A 21,679-nucleotide genomic window follows, 5' to 3' on the forward strand; every position below is an offset into this window, starting at 1 on the left:
TTATATTTTATTTTATTATTTTTTACTATTTAATTTGTAAAAATGTGTATACACACACACACACACACACACACACACACACACACACACACGTAGGAAAACATTTAGTATACACATCCAGAAATGCATACACTATTATATATTGTACATATATTTATTAGTTTCAGGTTGGCCATTCTTGTATTTTGCTCGTTTGTGTCGTTGTGTTTTGCACATCTCTGTTGCTTGTGGGGCTCGCACACAAGAATTTCACTCGCATGTGCTGTGCCAGTGTGCCTGCACATGTGATGTGACAATAAAAGTGATTTGATTTGATAATTTAATATTTTGTTAACTATAGGTCCGGGTCCATGTAGGATGGCGACTGGGTCCGGACTCGGATCCCGGTCCGCCTGTTAGTGACCCCTGCCCTAGAATGTAAAAACAACACATTTAAAACAACAACTCTTTAAATTAAAGCTTGACAATCATCATCTACAACATACAGTACCTTTGACTGAACAATTTTAGTGATAAGCTCAAAACAGCCATTTCCAATCTGAAACAGAAAAAATCATGATAACAATGAATGTACACTTTATTATTTCATATTCGTAGAAACAAAATACTTACAGTCGATTCCATTTGTTTGTTTAAACCCAGTGTCCAAAAATCTGCCCGCGTGAGGCATCCAGAAGACGTTTCAACAATCAGCTCATCTTTGGGTCTGCTGATGTCCAGAACATAGTTGAGCTAAAAAAACAGAGTTGTCATAGACTATGGATGACAAAATCAGAAAAGCACTAAAAGTTGCACTTTGCGACATCTGAAAACTTTAACATACAAGCTGTTGTTGGCCAGGGTGCGGTACAAAACACCACGATGAACGGCTGGCCAAAATGTTCTCAGGCTTTGTCAGAGCTTCGCACGGTGGTCCACCCAGGTCAGGAAAAGTTGCATCTGTTGACCTTCTATTGGCTTTCTTATTGTCAACTCTTTCCTGAGGTCCTATAGGGCTTTTAACAGGTTTCAGACAAAACATTACATAGAATGCATATTAAATGCATACAAATGCAAGAAAAATGAGCACTATTTATAGAAGGAAATTCATTTGAAACAGCATGTAACAAATTCGTTTATGAGCCCTCAACTACAACAAGATAATGAATGCAAGATTATTATTTCACCTATATATGACAATCACTATTCAAAATAAGAAATTTTACCAGTGTCACCAGACATTGAAGGTGCTGGGTTCAACAGTGTTTCTGTGGTTTCTCTGGGTTTATTGCACACCTTTGGGGCTAGGTACACAAAGAAAAGAATATACACACACAGATAGGAACAAATCTATGGGCTCAAAATGTGGTCATAAATATTTTGTACTTGTAAATCAGTTTTGTATGTGTAAAAAGAATTTGTGTGTGTGTAAAAAAGATTTGTATTTGTGTGGTAGCGTTCTGGTCATAAGACAATGCATATACTTACCTACAACAGCTTGACCCAGTGCTGACAATGAGATATTGATCTTTCCAAGTCGACCATGTCGTAGCTGCCTCTCCAGAAGTTTCTTGTTGGTGACAGTGTTATAATGATGAGTTATATTTCTCATCAAAAACACATGTGTGGATGGACTCATATTACTTAAAAAGTAATTGCTTTTCCTCATGTTTGCAAAGAACTGTTCAACAACTTGACTGTTCAGCCAGCCTTTCAGCTCTGGGACAAGTTGAATTCTGCGGCATTGTCCTCAAAGGAAGAACTCTCCTGAGTCATCTGTGATGGGGTGCCTGATGATAGTGGTACAGTTGATTTGAAGATGTCTCTCTGTGTCTGGAAAAGATGCCATTTAGCTATGTTTTTATGAGGACATGATATTCATGGCTTTGCACAAGCACAATGCCAGGTGTTCCTCAGAGCATTGTAAGTCACAAATATTCTGCCAAGACGGCAGAAACTGTGTATTTCCGGCTCAAATACAGACAAACAGATCTGTGTTGAGGATCCACCAAAATCCACCCTCACACAAAGTGGAGCATATGCCATCTGGGCAGCTTTCTGTCTCTTTATGCATGTAGCAGCTTTGGCCTCTCCAAAAAATTTAAGGTCCACCATTTCCATCACGATGTGCTCTTGAAGAAAAACCTCCTTTACAGTTTCTCGACAGTAATCTAGTGAGCGAAGGCGCTCGCATGAAGCCTAGTCCGCTCCGCTGGGCCAGCAACTGGTATTGCTGACATTCCTCCAGCTCACATCTGATATTGTGAGACATCCCCCATGTTTTCCTCTGAACGTGAACTGGCACAGAGAACCCATGGCCAGTTCTCTGCACAGCAAATAACCCTGTAGTTTCATCTACACAAACACACTGCTCCGGCTCACTGAGCTGCAGCGGCGCTGGCTCCTCAGCTGGTGGCTCGCTGAGCTGCTCCGGCTCGCTGAGCTGCGCAGCTGGCGGCGCGGGCTTCTCCCGCTCTCCGAGCTCCTGCCCACTGAGCTCCAGCTCCGGCTCCTGCTCGATGAGGTGCTCCTGCTCCTCGGCTGCCTCGTGGGCTCCTCCGGCTCCCCGAGCTCCTGCTCGCGCAGGGCAGGTCCGGGTGGCGACATAGCAGCCGGTGAAGAAGATGGCAGAAGGGTGACTGCAGGCGGATGAGGTGACGGTGGCGCTACAGCTACAGATGGTGAAGCAGCGAGTGATGTGGAGAAAAACCCATGTGAAATAAATAAATAATTAATTAAATGTGTCAATAATTAATTAATTACATGTGTCGTAAATATTTATGTAATTAATTATTTCTGATTTTAATTAATTATTGCCATATTTAATTAATTATTTAATGGTGTATTTAATTAATTCATTATGGCAGTCCTGGCGTTCCATAGACGCATCTTTGTTCCCTACAAGTGAGGAAACACTACACAATGTGTTACTCTTCTATCACTCCCAGTTTCAACATTTTGCCCATTTTCTTCTGAACAATTTGCCTGTTGTGCTCGAGTCAGGCTATGAGTGCATTATCACCCCAGGCTGTGTTTCAAAATAGCGCTCTATAAGCAAAGTAAGTTTCTGGGGTGGCTGTAGCTCAGGTGGCAGAGCAGGTCAACCACTAATCAGAAGGTCGGTGGTTCGATCCCAGGCTGCCTCCTGGCTGCATGCCAAATATCCTTGGGCAAGATACTAACCCCATGTTTGCCTACTGGTGGTGGTCAGAGGGCCCGGTGGCGCCTGTGGCCGGCAGCCTCGCTTCTGTCAGTGCGCCCCAGGGCAGCTGTGGCTACAATGTAGCTTGCTATCGCCAGTGTGTGAATGGGTGAATGACTGAATGTAGTGTAAAGCACTTTGGGGTCCTTAAGGACTAGAAAAGCGCTATACAAATGCAGGCCATTTACCATTTAAAGTCGGGCAGGGGGGAGAACAAATCTGCAAACCGCTGCAAAATTGAGGTCACTTTTTCTTTTATTAGATTAACAAGTTCAATGCGGCTCCCTATGTGGATGAGAGCAAGTGGTTCCAAAAATGTGGTAGATTGTGGTGCTTGGTCTTTCCCCCAGTGGTAGGACCTCTATGTACATTCTGATTAAGTTATGAAGTTTATGTGAACTTATTAGCCTTATGATTTTACAACTGAAACTTGTGTAGATATAGGACCAAATGGCATCAAATGGTTTGACTGTATAGTACAACATACCCCAAAACTTCAACATTTACATACTGACATTATATCTTAAGCTTTGACTTTTACTTCTTCAAGAAGCATGTCTCCTTTCTTAATTTGACTGATCTCACATATGGTGGAATTATATAATGTCAAGTCTGAGAGCACTAGGGCTGCCACAAACGATTATTTTGATAGTCGACTAGTCACCGATTATTTTTGCGATTAGTCGACTAATCAGATCATCATCCATTGGACGTAAAACGTACAGCTTATTGCACCAGCAGCATCTGCTCTTATATAACTATCATTAGCTTACAGCTTTAAGTGTGTAAGGTCTGTGCTAACTAAAAATAAAGACAAGATGATAGTTTGTTAAATTTTAATGAAATTTGCAGATTGTTTCGGTGGAGTTTAATAAACTCCTTGCTATCTAAAATATAACAGGACACCGGAGTATATTCTCGAGCATCTCACACTTCTGATAATCAGCTGTCTGCTTGACGTTTTTTCAGCTGTGTAAAAACTTTAACTTTAATCTCAGCCAAACCGATTTACTCAGGAACAACTAAAATACTGAAAAAAGCCAAACAATAACATTTTTAAGTTATCTAAGTGACTTATATATCACGTTTAACCTGAGGAGCGAAAGACGGCGGTGGTTTGAAAACGATTTGCCGGGAGTCCGGTGTTCTCACGGCTCTAGTGAGCCTAGCCCCCGGCTAGCTAACGAGCTAGTGGGTAACAGACGTCTCTGAAAATGTCGGAGCGCTTTTGAAAATATGTGGTGTCTTGATAAACTGAGCAGATATTTGAGGTTTACACAGCTACATTCTCGCCTGAAAATATGTTAAACGTTTGTTTTGTGACCCAGAAAGAATAATAAGAGTAACATTAAAACTAACTAGCTGCCGCCATTGTTGGAAACTGAGCTGGGCTGCACTATGAATTCTGGGACACAGCTTCTTCTTCTTCGGGGTTTAACGGCAGCTGGCCTCCTTGTACATGCAGTGCTGCCATCTTCTGTTTCAGTCCGTTATTACACTCTTAAATCCTACTACTTATTCCTGCGTCTTTTGGGATCTTACAAAGCTTCAAACGATGCGTCGACTATTAAATCAGTCGTCGACGATTTTGATAGTCGACGTAATCGTGACTAGTCGACTAATCGTGGCAGCCCTAGAGAGCACCAGTGATTCCAGAAAATAAACGTGACAGTAACTCATTGGACACAGTATTAGATGATCACTTTTTATTAACAACTCTTTTATGTAATAAAAAAGTGGGATCTTCAAAAACAAATACAATGCAAAAGCCCTCAAATAAGGCATTTCTTGGGCTTACTGGGAGCAATGGAATAAATTGCACCTTATTTTCAGAGTCCTTTTTCCCCCTTCACTCTTCATCATCTCCAGAGGCTCCTGCTGTACTTTTTCTTTTCTCTCTCTTACTTTGGCTTCACTCTTCATCTTCTCCAGAGGCTCCTGCTGTACTTTTTCTTTTCTCTCTCTTACTTTGGCTTCACTCTTCATCTTCTCCAGAGGTTCCTGCTGCACTTTTTCTTTTCTCTTTCCTACTTTGGCTTCACTCTTCATCTTCTCCAGAGGCTCTGCCTGTATCTTTTCTTCCTTCCTTTGCCTTTTGCTCCTCATCTTCTCCAGAGGCTCCTGTTGTACTTTTTCTTTTCTCTTTCCTACTTTGTCTTCACTCTTCATCTTCTCCAGAGGCTCTGCCTGTATCTTTTCTTCCTTCCTTTTCCTTTTGCCGCTCATCTTCTCCAGAGGCTCTGCCTGTATCTTTTCTTCCTTCCTTTTCCTTTTGCTGCTCATCTTCTCCAGAGGCTCTGCCTGTATCTTTTCTTCCTTCCTTTTCTTTTTGCCGCTCATCTTCTCCAGAGGCTCCTGCTGTACTTTTTCTTTTCTCTCTCCTACTTTGTCTTCACTCTTCATCTTCTCCAGAGACTCTTCTTGTCTCTCTTTCTCCTCCAGTTGTTCTTTATTTTAAGAAAATAATCATTTACTTACTGATTAACTTAACATTGTTCATATTGTGCAATATAATGTTAATATTTACCTGAGGTTATTATTGCTGCAGATGACATTTCACTTTGGTCTTTCTTGTTGTTATCTAAGACCATATGAGAAATAAATAAATACCACTTCACCTTAAAGTTCTTTGAACTTGTGTATTTTTACTACAGCTGCTGGTTTCCAGTTACCAGATCTTGGTATCGTGTCTTCAAAGAGAGTTGACTGATGAAAAGTGAGCCTCTTCAAGCATCTGGTTTGGTGAATCACCCTTTTTTCTGAACTCTTATTCACAGTCATTGCTTTGTCTTGGCTTACATAGGCCTGCTGCATCTGAAAAATGATGATTGACAAAGAAAAACAAGGTTACTTTAGCTCATCTAGATGTAATGTTCAGATTTGTTATGTAACAACTGGAATTTGGTGTTGTAATCGTAATGAGCTCATCGCCGTTTCCCTGTCCTGTACATATAACACACAGAAATGCAAGAAGAAGAAAAAAAATTATAAACCAGTTTCATGTTGGTATTTATGGTTTTAGAAACAAATCAAACTGCAAGGAATGAACTTTAGCCCCCTATTTGTGAGTAAAAGCATTTTGTAATAGTGCACCACTATAAATGCCTGTGCTGATTTGTTAGCAAATAGTTTTTGGACCGTCCAAGTCCTCAGAACTCACTGCTGGTATTATACATACACCAGCACGATCATTAGATTTACTGCAGCTTTCTACTCCTCCTCATGACCTCACTAAAAATGGACTGGAGCTAACTCACCTCTTCCTCAAACACATCTTTTCTGAATTGTCTTTGAATTTATCTGGTGGAGGTTTCCCATCATGTTCCATCCTCTTCGAATAAGCTGAGTTCTTTTTCTTCTTCTGGCTCCTCCCTTTAGAGGTCACTACAGTGGATCATCTGCCTCCATCTTATTCTATCCATAGCCGCCTCCTCGTTCATACCAACCCTATCTATATCCTCCATCACTATATCCTTGAACTTCTTCTAAGGGCTTGCTCTTTCTCTCCTGCCTGGCAGCTCCATATGGAACAATATATTCACTATGCCTCTTCTACATATGTCCAAATCATGTCAGCTTTGCCTCTCTAACTTTGTCTCCAAACCGCTCAACATGAGCTGTCTCTCTGATGCACTCATTTCTAATCTTCTCCATTCTGGTCACTCCCAAACAAAATCTTAGCATCTTGAGCCCTGCCATCCCCTGCCTGGCCTTTTGCACTGCTTGTTGCTTTGGATGCTTGACTCCAGGTATTTAAACTCATGTACCTTCAATACCTTTACTCCTTGCATATTTCATATGAGCTGACCATCTGACGTCAAAGAATACAAAGACATATTTTGTTGAATGCATTGAAACAGAGGACAATTTTGACCTTTTCCGTGGCCACTTTGTGAATCATTTGTCCCAAATGTTCTGCTTCATCCTTTGAATCATCTTTAGATTCATCCTGTGTGGGTCTGCTATCATGTGTCCCATCCTCTTCAGATGCTGCCACCATCTGTTTTAAGAGAAGACAACAATATGTTTGGCTCATTTTTGATAGATAGATTGTGGAAGCACTGAAACTGAGGATGAATTTCACATCTCTTTGTGGCACAGGACACCCAGTTTTGTTTTTCATGGCTACCTTAGGAATCCTTTTACGTTCTTGTTCTTCCTCCTCTTCTGAATAGCCTTCAGATTCATCCTGTGTGGGTTTCCAGTCATCTGTCCCATCATCTTCAGATGAGCTCACAGACTGTTATTAGAGCAGAAACATATTTATTTCGCTCAACTTCCATGGATGTGTGAAAACAACATATTTACATCGTTAACTACAGGAGAAGAAACTTAGCTGGATTTTTCTTGCCCACCTTAGGAACCCATTCTCTTGCTTCACTCTCCTCCACACCTGTCCTATCGCTTTTAGAAAAGATCACCATCTGTTTTTAGAAAAGTAACAAAACAAAACATAGAAAATAAAATAATTTCCAACAGTGCATTTTGAGGTCTAAGCATCCCAGAAACTGCACAGACATATGTCAGACATAACTGAAAACCACCAGTATAGGTTTATAAAGGCCCCGAGGGGAAAAACTACGTTTCCCACGAAATATTATGTTACTTCCGGTTTTGGCAGGTAATGGCAGACATGCATCCTTTTTTTTTTTTTTCAATTTTGTTTTTAAAATTTTGGTCGCCAACGGAGAGTGTTTGGTAGCGCTGTCCTCAGAAAACACCGTTTGTACTGTTTCGAATCATAACTCTGGTTTTACGTGGCCTATTAACACAATTAAGAAAATATCATTTGAAGTCCGTACTTTCAACACAAGTTGAAATGGAGACTGGGGATGTGTCCCAATTCAGAGACCGCACGCTTGAAGTACGCATTTTGAGTGCGATTACGTCACCGCCACGTGACGACTGTCCCAACTCGAAGTGTACTTCAAATGCGCCGTCGATTTCCCCAAATATCAAGCGTGGTCCGGTGCACGCTTCGTGGTCCCATATATCCCACAATTCATAGCGCGGCGGTGGGTGTGGATAATTTTGCCGCAAAATACGGCAGAAGGCAGCAGCCGAAGAGTAAACTGTCAAAAGTAAGTACTGAATATTATGTCACTTATTTATGTGCGAATGTTTAATAATGAAGAACATTAAAACATTACTGTTGGCCACATGTCGGCAAAGTTGTGTGACATTAGTGATGTTTGTACTTTCAGCGTTAACTTGGTTTTAAAGCCTCTACTTCTAAATATATATAGTTGACCTTAATCTTACAGGGAATGTGATGATTTGATAGATAATTAAAATCAGTCGTATATCCACAAACACAACAAGCTGAAAGTCAGTGATGCTGCTCGGTTTGCAGTCCTGAATATCACGGCACAAGCAGGATTCACTGCACTGTTAATGTTAGCTATGTTATATTGCTGCCTCTGTTCGGTGGTGTCGAGCCAAACGGACTTTAACGTGTGTTTGAACGAGCTGACGGTTCACTCGTTAAGCTGAAAGAAAGATGCTTTAATCACAGGAGTCACACATGTGTCCACTGTACCATCTGGGAACTCTTCTTGTTCAGCACTCGTAATAACACAAACACTAAATCCTCCTTCTCTGGTGCTGTTTTGTAGCAGTGTATACACCTGAGACTGTCACCTGTCTGTCTGTCCTGCACTCTCTCTCTCTGATTGTGTAATAAAAGTCTGAACATGTATTTTTAAGTTACACTTGTAGAGGAGGAGGAGGAAGAGCCAGCAGCAGCTGACAGATGGAGAGAATAGACAGCCTGTTCCCTGTTTGTGGTTGACTGCTAGAAAAGTTTACAATAACTAACCGTCTGTCCTGAATCAGTCTTATTAGTAATGTTTAAATAATTTTATAATAATTTGTGGGAGAAAGTACTCAGGGCCTTCAAGTTAAACACTATGAAAGGCAGCAACACGTTTAATATTCAGAAACCTAAAGTATGTATCAGCAGCAGAATGGACCTAAAAATAGATGTTTGTTTCAGTTCTATGAAGCTTTGAGTATTTTGGATTAGTAGTGTTTGTTGCATCATTTTGCTGTAATTGTTTATATGCTTTATATATTCTGAGGTAAGTTGATCTATAGTGTTACATCATATCCTTTAAGGATGTTCTGTGTTTGTATACTTTCTGCCCAGTTTGACCCATTTAGCAGAAGTCAGCCTGTTTAAGGCTCTGATATCTATTCTGTATGACTTAAAGCAGTTATGACATGGTCTGAGTTTCTCACCCAATAAAGGAATATTTCATATATCAGTCTACTCTTCATTCTATCAGAAACAGTTATCACAGCTCGTACATTTTCTTTTTACACATAAAAGTAAGCATTGAGCCAAATGTAATAATGCCAACATATTAAACGAACAATATTTGTCTCTTATGTATAATACTGTCAAAGATACTTGTCTTTGAGTGAAGATTTAAGGTGATAGGAAATATAAATAACTGCAACTTGAATCTTTGACCCAGAGTTCAAGCTCACTGCTGTAATATGTATATAAATATATATATCATAATAATCTGACAATACATATATTATTGGCCATATTATATTTACATTACCACAGTGAGATGATTTTAGTCTCGTGAACAACATTAGCTAATTGTTATTTACTAACTAATCTTAAAATGACTGTTCAGTACAGAAATGAAGCCCAACAATCATGTTTTACAGTCCTCTGGTCTCAGCCTCAGATACTCAACTAATCAAAGTGATGTCATGACAAAAATAAATGACCAACAAAACATTTTTTCTCCTTCATTTCTGTCAAACAAAGCTGTATGAAACGTTTCTCGCGGTTAGTATCATGGTTGTTAGGCAACCTGAACAGCACGACGAAGGCTAGACCGTCCCATTTCACAAGCCTCTCACTTCCGCACTTCTCGTACTTATAGTACGCACCGTACTCAAGCGTGCAGACCCTGAATTGGGACACAGCCTGGTATGGCGTTATTTTTGTGCCACTATTCTGAGCGCACGTAAAAATTGAGAGCACATAAAAAAAAGTTTGCAGGTACAAGTGTTGCATTTTGAGGAGAAATTTATTTTGAGCGAAGAAAAGCTGAATTTTAGTGAACAAAATTCATTCATGCGTGCAAAACATGTATTTCAGTGTTTGCTATTTTCCATACAAACACACACACAACAGCAGCTCCTCTCGCTCGGTTTTTGCATTTGCCCTCGCTAACAACGTGTTGCTGGCACTCTCAATATTTCTGCCCGTGCGCGCTCAACTCTTTCTCTACACCGTTACATTTGTGCCACAAAAACAGCCAGACAGGACAGGGTTAAAAAAAAAACCATACCAAAAACACAAAAACAAACAAACGAAAAAAAAACCCGACAAGATACCTGTTTGTATTCATCTAACTTTTGAAAGTTTGATTTGATATATTTGATTTGATTTGATATACCTTTATTAGTCCCACAAGGGGAAATTTCATAAGGCTGCCGACCTATTGCACGCAATGGCGGCGCCATCTTACCCTCCGACCATACATACATTACACAAAACATCACATGGGGAAGACAGGTCAGAGAGGTATAACAATGGAAAATGCACCACATGAGGAAAGATAAGGAGAAAAAAAATAACTCCCCCCAGGCTGAGCTCCAACAGGGAGATCAGTTTGAGAACAGAAAAAAAACACCTCTGCACATAGCAAATGCACATTAATGTCCACATCACAACATCAGAGCACGTGACAAGCCACAGGGGATGGATAGGGTGGTGGTGGGGCAATCCGAAGGAACACAGCAGTCGTCCTGCACCATGCTATCATTTCAGCGCGGCACACAGACCTGCTGTCTTCCCCCGCAGGAACAAAGCATCGAAGGCGTTTGGAAGGGAGGGGGATGAGTGCGTGCTTATCAGTGTAAATGTATGTGTGTGCGTGTCCAGAGTTCAGCTGAGACAGTGTCCTTCGGCCTATCAGGCTAAGTAAACAGTCCTCCAGCCGATCCAGGTGTCCTTCATGGGATGGGGAGAACAGTCATCACACAGTCGTTATCAGGGAGTTGTTTTGGTAGGCTCCAGCCTTGGGCCTGAGCAGCTGGCGCCATGGTGTCCAAATGTAGAATATTGTTGATTTCTCCTTTAGCGAGCAGCGAATTTAGCACTCTGACACTGGGGCCTCGATTTCCCGTTGGATCGTTGCGAGCCTCCCCATGATGGTATCAAACTTCTGTTCCGTGGTGTTGTCATTCTTTTGATTCTGAGACCTCACAGCTGCAGTGAGCCGTTCTGCGATGTTATCCAACTTTCGCTCAAGGGTGTTATTGTGAGCAGGCCCCTCTCTGATGTATCCCATCATACGCTCAATGGTGTTAGTTTGAGTCTTCACGGCAGCTGTAAGCGTCTCCAAGGTGTTGACCATGCTGCGTTCGGTGTGGGAGGCCGCGCCTCGTCCCATCGCTTCAATTCCAGCGGTCAGCTTAGGGGGGGTTTGAACAGCTGGTTCCGCTCTCTTATTTCTCCGATAAGTCAGGGCCAAGCCAGCTCCGATCAGCAAGAACCCTGTTATCATGGTTCCGAATAGGTAAAAGTTAGCTTCATACCTGAGAGATGGTACCTTCAAATTCGTCCTCCATGGTGCTTCTATCACTAAAACAATCCGCTGCTGTACTCATGATCACATGACTTAGATGATTCTGATTGGCTGCTCAAATGCTCATTAGGGGTGGAGCATTTTTATAACATTAGTTACCATAGGGCTTTGGAGCGTGATGTCACGGGGTGGGCGTGGAAAGGATTTTGGCCTGATGCGCCATTTTCGGGGTCAAAATATATGGCGTTATTTTTGTGCCACTATTCTGAGCGCACGTAAAAAAAATTTTGAACCGTCTGAGCTAGTGATGGCCAAATGAAGCTTTCTGAAGCACTGAAGCTTGTATTGAAAAACGGTTCACTACTCGAAGCTTTTCAACACAGTCCTCTCTGGTGACATCTGGTGGCCAAAAATATGAAGAGCAGCTTGAATCCACAAAATAAAACCAACCGCTTCATTATGATTGCCCACACTACAGAGTGGAATCCTGTCTGATATTGGGCCTCCGTTGTGTTGCTTTGAACGTGTATTTTTTGGTGGTTAAAATGTGTTTTATTCGTTTAATAAATAGTTTTGACCAGTAAACTCTCCTTGTTTAAACATGCACCATGGTGTGGTCTTTCTTTGCTTGTGACTTCTTGATGTTGGTAAATACAATAATTGAAAAATACCGCGTTACATATATATACATATAATAATGTAAAACACATTATGGAGTATGCTTCTGCTGTGAGGTCTTGCCTCCATGCAGGTATGCAATTAATCGCCGGAGGGGTGTATTTATAAATAATATTATATTAAGGAAATTTTCCCAGACATATTTTTGACCTGGGGGTAGAATTGATTGTGAAATGGAAAAGGAAAATGCTTATGAACTTGCAAATTAAAAACATGATGCATTGACGGTAACCCTTTTTCATTTTTATTTAAAAAGAGAATTTGTTCTAGTGTGCGATGGCCGAACCTGTTCCTTTTCGTGGAGATAATTTCTCCTGCCTTAAGGAACATCCCTTCACATGGAACAGAAGACGCTGGAGTGCAGAGAAACTGGTAGAGATGCAGTTATACAGTCTACCTGGGCCTCACAAACTATCAGCTAAAGAGAATAAAGAAATTCAATTGCTGCACATTTGGCAGACTAACATTTTCAGATTAATTAAACAATAAAATATATATTTTTACAACATTACATGTAAAGAGTCAAGTGGAAGTTTTTCTAAAGTTATTTAATGATATTTATATTATGGAAGCAGATTTTTGACATTTTACCTTTTTCCCGTTTTCAGATATAATAAACACGCACAAAACAAAAGCAAACGGCCAGGGCCCTGTTTCAGGAAGCCGGTTTAGTGGAAAAACTGAGTAAGTATACCCTGAGTTAACGAAAACTCTGGGTTTTCGGTTTCACAAAGCGAGTTCAGCTGCAGCCTGAGTGAGTCACTATGACGACACACTCCGTGAAGCTAACCTGCCCCCTAGCAGGTTTACTACAACTAACCCTGACTGTCTCCGCCCCTTTGTCGGAAACCTGACAGTAGGAAGTGTCAGACATGGCGTGCCACTTCCTTGAAGAGCCAGTAGATCGTGAAGCCCAAATTCTCCGCAGAGCTCTCCGCCGGGAGAGAGTGATCAGAGCGCGTTTGGACATTTTATCATTTCCTGATGATTTTCTGTGCGAATGTTACCGTTTCTCAGCACAATCTATAAGTTATTTGGATAACATCCTCAGGCCATATATTACGCATGTGACACATCGCGGACATGCTCTCAGTTCATTGCATATTATTTGTATTGCACTTCGGTTTCTTGAAAACGGGAGCTTTCTGTATAATATTGGTGACGCTGAGCACGTTTCCAAGGCTACCGTCTGTCGGGCAGTCAGGAATGTTACAGTTGCACTGAAACGTCTCCTGTACTCGTCTGTGGTGTTCCCCGGTCACAGACCCACAAGATTTATCAAAGAGGGATGCCACAAAATTGCAGGTATCAGGATGAACAAAACTTAATTTATGATGTGGTGATACTTGGACTACTACTTAAATTGCACATTTATTTTCAGGGTTCCCAGGCGTGATTGGCTGTACAGATGGCACTCACATTCCAATCATTGCTCCTTTAGTAAATGAAGGAGACTATGTGAACAGGAAGTCTTTCCACAGCATTAATGTACAGGTACATAGTTCCCTGTAGCATGTCAAACTAACAAATTATTTCATTATAGTAATGGATGCTAATTTGTGTTCTCTGCACTGTGAAGATCATATGTGATGCTGCCAACATTATCACAAATGTGGAAGCCAAGTGGCCAGGCTCTGTCCATGACTCACAAATATTCCGTGAATGTACACTGAGCACAAAATTTGGACATGGTGAGTTGAGAATACTTTAAAATATATAAAGACCAATTGCTTCAGGGACATTTGAACTGAAGTGTACCCTTCTGTCTTAGGAGAGTTCACTGGCTACTTGCTTGGTGATAGGGGGTATCCATGTTTACCCTATTTGCTTACCCCTTACTCTGACCCTGAACCGGGCCCACAGCAGCGATATAATCTGGCTAATTGCAGGACAAGAGCCAGAATTGAAATGACTATCGGAATGCTTAAGGCCCGGTTCCAGTGCCTGCAAAGACTCAGGGTCACCCCAGAAAGGGCATGTGACATTATTGTGGCATGTGTGATTCTTCACAACATTGCCACAATTAGAGGAGAACACTGTCCTTCTGAACCAGACATCAGCAGTGATCCAAACCATGAACATCCTGACCCTCCCACGGACATACAAGATGGAAGTGCAGTCAGAGACACCATATGTCACAATCATTTCTTTTGACCCATCACCTCAACATGTTGAAAGAAGAATAAACAGATTTTTTGTTCAACTGGCTTTATTGGTCGCCTGTATTTCCTGTACACAAAGTATTAAAAGATGTAAACCTCATAAAGTGTCTCTGTTGCTTCCTCCTCTGTAACAGCTGTCAATGTTTCTTCATTATTTTCCTGCAGTAAAGAAATAAACAACATTGCTGTTCTACTGTAAACTCATATAATCTGTGGAGTATTACTCACAACTGCATGTTGGTCTGGCTCAACAGGAGGCTGCACCAGATGCAGTACACCATCACCATCAACTGATAGAATATGAGGTTTATACAGGTCACTTATAACTTACAAGGGACCAAATGGCAATTAACAAACATACCAAGCACCTTACACTTCATTGTCATTATGCTCTCAAAGACAACCAAGACTGAGGGAAGGCAAAATCAGTCGGAAAATAACTTCACTACAAAATAATTCATTATGGTAAAGAGTTTATCAAATGAATGTGTCGCACTGCAAAGGTGACTGTGAAGAAAGGATGTATGCACATCATGTATTATTTTGAATTTACCCCCTATGTAGGCACTTGTGTCTTGCGGGGTTATTGCCTCAGAGGATGTCCCCGCAGAGATGCCTTCGGCCACAGGGCGCCCACTGTTTTGGCTTAGGGGCCAACTGCTCAGCCTCTGTGAGTGGTGGTGGTGGAGGACCCCCACCTGTTTTTCGGGCCTCCGCTTTTTTTCTGTTGGCTATAACGGGTCACATTTGAGCATACAGAGTAAGCAAATATGTACTTGTAATGTGCTCAGATAATTTCAATAAGTGCTTACAGAAAGAAAATTAATGTAGCCTCTAACTGCAATTGATTTACATCGGACAAACAGACCAAGCACTATGGCTCATAATACAATTACACCTTACCTGTTTGGACTATATTTTTATATTTCATTTTTACTTGCTGCCAGGCACGTTTGGGGCCTGTTGGGTTGCACCTGCGCTCACATCACATCACAAAATAAAATGTATAAAATAACAAATAAAATAAAGATTAGAAGAACAATACTGTGAATGCTTTTCAAGCATTCACACTAATAACATATAATAAAATAACGTGTTAAATGGGTGGAAATCCCTCGATCAATGTTTAAATTAACACTCACGCATTGACTCTGTCGGCTATGTTTTGCCATGCATGCTTTTGCAGCTGTGGCTGTGTTACTTTTTTCCGCGGAATTTGCATGTTATCGGCATATGCTGCCATCAGAATTTCGGCCTCAAGCGCTGTGAAATACATTGACCGCGCCTTCTTTCCCTCCGTCTCCATGGTGACTCGCTTAATCTGTGCTCCGCTTATCAGGGCTTTATGTATCCTCGTCCGCGCGCTTCACTTGGGGTTAAAGCAACTCCGCGTTGACTGAACTAATTGTTATCAGCCTTTCTGAAACGGAATATTCCGAGTTGGACAGTTCGGGGTTACTCAACCGTGAGTGTCGTTTTTCACTCTGAGTTTTCCAAACCGGCTTCCTGAAACAGGGCCCAGAACACAAAGCTGGAAAACCCACCCGATTGACAAAAATCAACTCAAAATACTCCCACACAACAGAACCTCCTCTATTCCTCGCTGGCTCCAAATCTCTCAGTAGAAATATCAGTGGTTCGCTATCTGTCACCATCGAAACACTCCACAAATCCCGCGAATGATTCGCTTCCTTATAAACCATTGAATCAGACACCGAAGCAGTTCGGTTCTAAATGAAGCTTCGGACATCGCTGATCACGTGACTCTGGCCAAACGAATCAAGCTTCGACACAGTGCTTCCGAAGCAGTGTGTTGATTTTTTTGACACATGCACCGGAGCTTCAGCTTCAAGCGGACCATCACTAGTCTGAGCGCAGGTACGAGTCCTGGGCCCTGTTTCAGGAAGCCGGTTTAGAAAACTCAGAGTGAAAAACGATACGCAGGGTTGAGTAACCCCGAACTGTCCAACTCGGAATATTCGGTTTCAGAAAGGCTGATAACAAGTAGTTCAATCAACGCGGAGTTGCTTTAACCCCAAGTGAAGCGCGCGGACGAGGATACATAAAGCCCTGATAAGCGGAGCACAGATTAAGCGAGTCACCATGGAGACGGAGGGAAAGAAGGCGCGGTCAATGTATTTTACAGCGCTTGAGGCCGAAATCCTGATGGCAGCATATGCTGAAAACATGCAAATTCCGTGGAAAAAAGTAACACAGCCTCAGCTGCAAAAGACAGGGAGCATGCATGGCAAAACATAGCCGACAGAGTCAATGCGTGAGTGTTAATATAAACATTGATCTAGGGATTTCCACCCATTTAACACGTTATTTTATCATATGTTATTTTATCATATGTTATTTTATCATATGTTATTTTATTTGTTATTTTATACATTTTATTTTGTGATGTGATGTGAGCGCAGGTGCAACCCAACAGGCCCCAAACGTTCCTGGCAGCAAGTAAAAATGAAATATAAAAATATAGTCCAAACAGGTAAGGTGTAATTGTATTATGAGCCATAGTGCTTGGTCTGTTTGTCCCATGTAAATCAATTGCAGTTAGAGGCTACATTAATTTTCTTTCTGTAAGCACTTATTGAAATTATCTGAGCACATTACAAGTACATATTTGCTTACTCTGTATGCTCAAATGTGACCCGTTATAGCCAACAGAAAAAAAGCAGAGGTCCGAAAAACAGGTGGGGGTCCTCCACCACCACCACTCACAGAGGCTGAGCAGTTGGCCCTCAGCCAAAACAGTGGGCGCCCTGTGGCCGAAGGCATCTCTGCGGGGACATCCTCTGAGCCAATAACCCCGCAAGACACAAGTGCCTACATAGGGGGTAAATTCAAAATAATACATGATGCGCATACATCCTTTCTTCACAGTCACCTTTGCAGTGCTGCTCATTCATTTGATAAACTCTTTACCATAATGGATTATTTTGTAGTGAAGTTATTTTCCTACTGATTTTGCCTTCCCTCAGTCTTGGTTGTCTTTGAGAGCATAATGACAATGAAGTGTAAGGTGATTGGTATGTTTGTTAATTGCCATTTGGTCCCTTGTAAGTTATGAGTGACCTGTATAAACCTCATATTCTATCAGTTGATGGTGGTGGTGTACTGCATCTGGTGCAGCCTCCTGTTGAGCCAGACCAACATGCAGTTGTGAGTAATACTCCACAGATTATATGAGTTTACAGTAGAACAGCAATGTTGTTTATTTCTTTACTACAGGAAAATAATGAAGAAACATTGACAGCTGTTACAGAGGAGGAAGCAACAGAGACACTTTATGAGGTTTACATCTTTTAATACTTTGTGTACAGGAAATACAGGCGACCAATAAAGCCAGTTGAACAAAAAATCTGTTTATTCTTCTTTCAACATGTTGAGGTGATGGGTCAAAAGAAATGATTGTGACATATGGTGTCTCTGACTGCGCTTCCATCTTGTATGTCTGTGGGAGGGTCAGGATGTTCATGGTTTGGATCACTGCTGATGTTTGGTTCAGAAGGACAGTGTTCTCCTCTAATTGTGGCAATGTTGTGTAGAATCACACATGCCACAATAATGTCACATGCCCTTTCTGGGGTGACCCTGAGTCTTTGCAGGCACTGGAACCGGGCCTTAAGCATTCCGACAGTCATTTCAATTCTGGCTCTTGTCCTGCAATTAGCCAGATTATATCGCTGCTGTGGGCCCGGGTCAGGGTCAGAGTAAGGGGTAAGCAAATAGGGTAAACATGGATACTCCCTATCACCAAGCAAGTAGCCAGTGAACTCTCCTAAGACAGAAGGATACACTTCAGTTCAAATGTCCCTGAAGCAATTGGTCTTTATATATTTTAAAGTATTCTCAACTCACCATGTCCAAATTTTGTGCTCAGTGTACATTCACGGAATATTTGTGAGTCATGGACAGAGCCTGGCCACTTGGCTTCCACATTTGTGATAATGTTGGCAGCATCACATATGATCTTCACAGTGCAGAGAACACAAATTAGCATCCATTACTATAATGAAATGATTTGTTAGTTTGAAATGCTACAGGGAACTATGTACCTGTACATTAATGCTGTGGAAAGACTTCCTGTTCACATAGTCTCCTTCATTTACTGAAGGAGCAATGATTGGAATGTGAGTGCCATCTCTACAGCCAACCACGCCTGGGAACCCTGAAAATAAATGTGCAATTTAAGTAGTAGTCCAAGTATCACCACATCATAAATTAAGTTTTGGTCATCCTGATACCTGCAATTTTGTGGCATCCCTCTTTGATGAATCTTGTGGGTCTGTGACCGGGGAACACCACAGACGAGTACAGGAGACGTTTCAGTGCAACTGTAACATTCCTGACTGCCCGACAGACGGTAGCCTTGGAAACGTGCTCAGCGTCACCAATATTATACAGAAAGCTCCCGTTTGCAAAAAACCGAAGTGCAATACAAATAATATGTACAGAACTGAGAGGATGTCCGCGATGTGTCACATGCGTAATATATGGCCTGAGGATGTTATCCAAATAACTTATAGATTGTGCTGAGAAACGGTAACGTTCGCACAGGAAATCATCAGGAAATGATAAAATGTCCAAACGCGCTCTGATCACTCTCTCCCGGCGGAGAGCTCTGCGGAGAATTTGGGCTTCACGATCTACTGGCTCTTCAAGGAAGAGGCACGCCATGTCTGACACTTCCTACTGTCAGGTTTCCGACAAAGGGGCGGAGACAGTCAGGGTTAGTTGTAGTAAACCTGCTAGGGGGCAGGTTAGCTTCACGGAGTGTGTCGTCATAGTGACTCACTCAGGCTTCATCTGAACTCGCTTTGTGAAACCGAAAACCCAGAGTTTTCGTTAACTCAGGGTATACTTACTCAGTTTTTCCACTAAACCGGCTTCCTGAAACAGGGCCCTGGGCCCTGTTCCAGGAAGCCGGTTTAGTGGAAAACTCAGAGTGAAAAACGACACTCACGGTTGAGTGACCCCGAACTGTCCAACTCGGAATATTCGGTTTCAGAAAGGCTGATAACAAGTAGTTCAATCAACGCGGAGTTGCTTTAACCCCAAGTGAAGCGCGCGCACGAGGATACATAAAGCCCTGATAAGCGGAGCACAGATTAAGCGAGTTACCATGGAGACGGAGGGAAAGAAGGCGCGGTCAATGTATTTTACAGCGCTTGAGGCCGAAATCCTGATGGCAGCATATGCTGAAAACATGCAAATTCCGTGGAAAAAAGTAACACAGCCTCAGCTGCAAAAGACAGGGAGCATGCATGGCAAAACATAGCCGACAGAGTCAATGCGTGAGTGTTAATATAAACATTGATCTAGGGATTTCCACCCATTTAACACGTTATTTTATCATATGTTATTTTATCATATGTTATTTTATCATATGTTATTTTATTTGTTATTTTATACATTTTATTTTGTGATGTGATGTGAGCGCAGGTGCAACCCAACAGGCCCCAAACGTTCCTGGCAGCAAGTAAAAATGAAATATAAAAATATAGTCCAAACAGGTAAGGTGTAATTGTATTATGAGCCATAGTGCTTGGTCTGTTTGTCCCATGTAAATCAATTGCAGTTAGAGGCTACATTAATTTTCTTTCTGTAAGCACTTATTGAAATTATCTGAGCACATTACAAGTACATATTTGCTTACTCTGTATGCTCAAATGTGACCCGTTATAGCCAACAGAAAAAAAGCAGAGGTCCGAAAAACAGGTGGGGGTCCTCCACCACCACCACTCACAGAGGCTGAGCAGTTGGCCCTCAGCCAAAACAGTGGGCGCCCTGTGGCCGAAGGCATCTCTGCGGGGACATCCTCTGAGCCAATAACCCCGCAAGACACAAGTGCCTACATAGGGGGTAAATTCAAAATAATACATGATGCGCATACATCCTTTCTTCACAGTCACCTTTGCAGTGCTGCTCATTCATTTGATAAACTCTTTACCATAATGGATTATTTTGTAGTGAAGTTATTTTCCTACTGATTTTGCCTTCCCTCAGTCTTGGTTGTCTTTGAGAGCATAATGACAATGAAGTGTAAGGTGATTGGTATGTTTGTTAATTGCCATTTGGTCCCTTGTAAGTTATGAGTGACCTGTATAAACCTCATATTCTATCAGTTGATGGTGGTGGTGTACTGCATCTGGTGCAGCCTCCTGTTGAGCCAGACCAACATGCAGTTGTGAGTAATACTCCACAGATTATATGAGTTTACAGTAGAACAGCAATGTTGTTTATTTCTTTACTACAGGAAAATAATGAAGAAACATTGACAGCTGTTACAGAGGAGGAAGCAACAGAGACACTTTATGAGGTTTACATCTTTTAATACTTTGTGTACAGGAAATACAGGCGACCAATAAAGCCAGTTGAACAAAAAATCTGTTTATTCTTCTTTCAACATGTTGAGGTGATGGGTCAAAAGAAATGATTGTGACATATGGTGTCTCTGACTGCGCTTCCATCTTGTATGTCTGTGGGAGGGTCAGGATGTTCATGGTTTGGATCACTGCTGATGTTTGGTTCAGAAGGACAGTGTTCTCCTCTAATTGTGGCAATGTTGTGTAGAATCACACATGCCACAATAATGTCACATGCCCTTTCTGGGGTGACCCTGAGTCTTTGCAGGCACTGGAACCGGGCCTTAAGCATTCCGACAGTCATTTCAATTCTGGCTCTTGTCCTGCAATTAGCCAGATTATATCGCTGCTGTGGGCCCGGGTCAGGGTCAGAGTAAGGGGTAAGCAAATAGGGTAAACATGGATACTCCCTATCACCAAGCAAGTAGCCAGTGAACTCTCCTAAGACAGAAGGATACACTTCAGTTCAAATGTCCCTGAAGCAATTGGTCTTTATATATTTTAAAGTATTCTCAACTCACCATGTCCAAATTTTGTGCTCAGTGTACATTCACGGAATATTTGTGAGTCATGGACAGAGCCTGGCCACTTGGCTTCCACATTTGTGATAATGTTGGCAGCATCACATATGATCTTCACAGTGCAGAGAACACAAATTAGCATCCATTACTATAATGAAATGATTTGTTAGTTTGAAATGCTACAGGGAACTATGTACCTGTACAT

General features: G+C 41.7%; 1 protein-coding gene and 1 long non-coding RNA gene across 3 annotated transcripts; both read right to left on the reverse strand.

The window, feature by feature from the left end:
- Nucleotides 1–490: 490 nt before the first annotated feature.
- Nucleotides 491–853, reverse strand: LOC308407852. The gene is made up of 3 exons (XR_013973734.1): nt 824–853; nt 613–732; nt 491–538 (listed from the first exon to the last, which is right to left on the reverse strand). It is a non-coding gene; the product is annotated as an uncharacterized lncRNA (long non-coding RNA).
- Nucleotides 854–4,914: 4,061 nt separating this feature from the next.
- LOC308407482 (uncharacterized protein) lies at nt 4,915–8,198 on the reverse strand. Of its 2 annotated transcripts, none has more exons than XM_080899133.1 (7): nt 8,074–8,198; nt 7,537–7,605; nt 7,311–7,421; nt 7,056–7,181; nt 5,854–5,995; nt 5,709–5,762; nt 4,915–5,628 (listed from the first exon to the last, which is right to left on the reverse strand). In XM_080899133.1, exons 2-7 carry the CDS (start codon nt 7,603–7,605, stop codon nt 4,976–4,978), a joined length of 1,155 nt encoding a protein of 384 aa, XP_080755259.1. In that variant the 5' UTR covers nt 8,074–8,198; the 3' UTR covers nt 4,915–4,975. The 2 variants fall into 2 exon arrangements, with proteins under 2 accessions (XP_080755259.1, XP_080755258.1); XM_080899132.1 differs by having other exon boundaries at nt 7,266–7,421.
- Between the last annotated feature and the right edge of the window lie 13,481 nt (nt 8,199–21,679).

Source organism: Rhamphochromis sp. 'chilingali' (genome assembly GCF_963969265.1).
Source record: "Rhamphochromis sp. 'chilingali' genome assembly, chromosome: 12".
NCBI lineage: Eukaryota > Metazoa > Chordata > Actinopteri > Cichliformes > Cichlidae > Rhamphochromis > Rhamphochromis sp. 'chilingali'.

Coding starts and splice junctions, on each gene's coding strand:
- LOC308407482 (XM_080899132.1), bottom strand. CDS start 7,605: ATGGTGATCTTTTCTAAAAGCGATAGGACAGGTGTGGAGGAGAGTGAA. Junction 7,182..7,265: donor GTCCTGTGCCACAAAGAGAT/GTGAAATTCATC, acceptor CTCTTAAAACAG/ATGGTGGCAGCATCTGAAGA. Junction 5,629..5,708: donor TGCAGCAATAATAACCTCAG/GTAAATATTAAC, acceptor CTTAAAATAAAG/AACAACTGGAGGAGAAAGAG.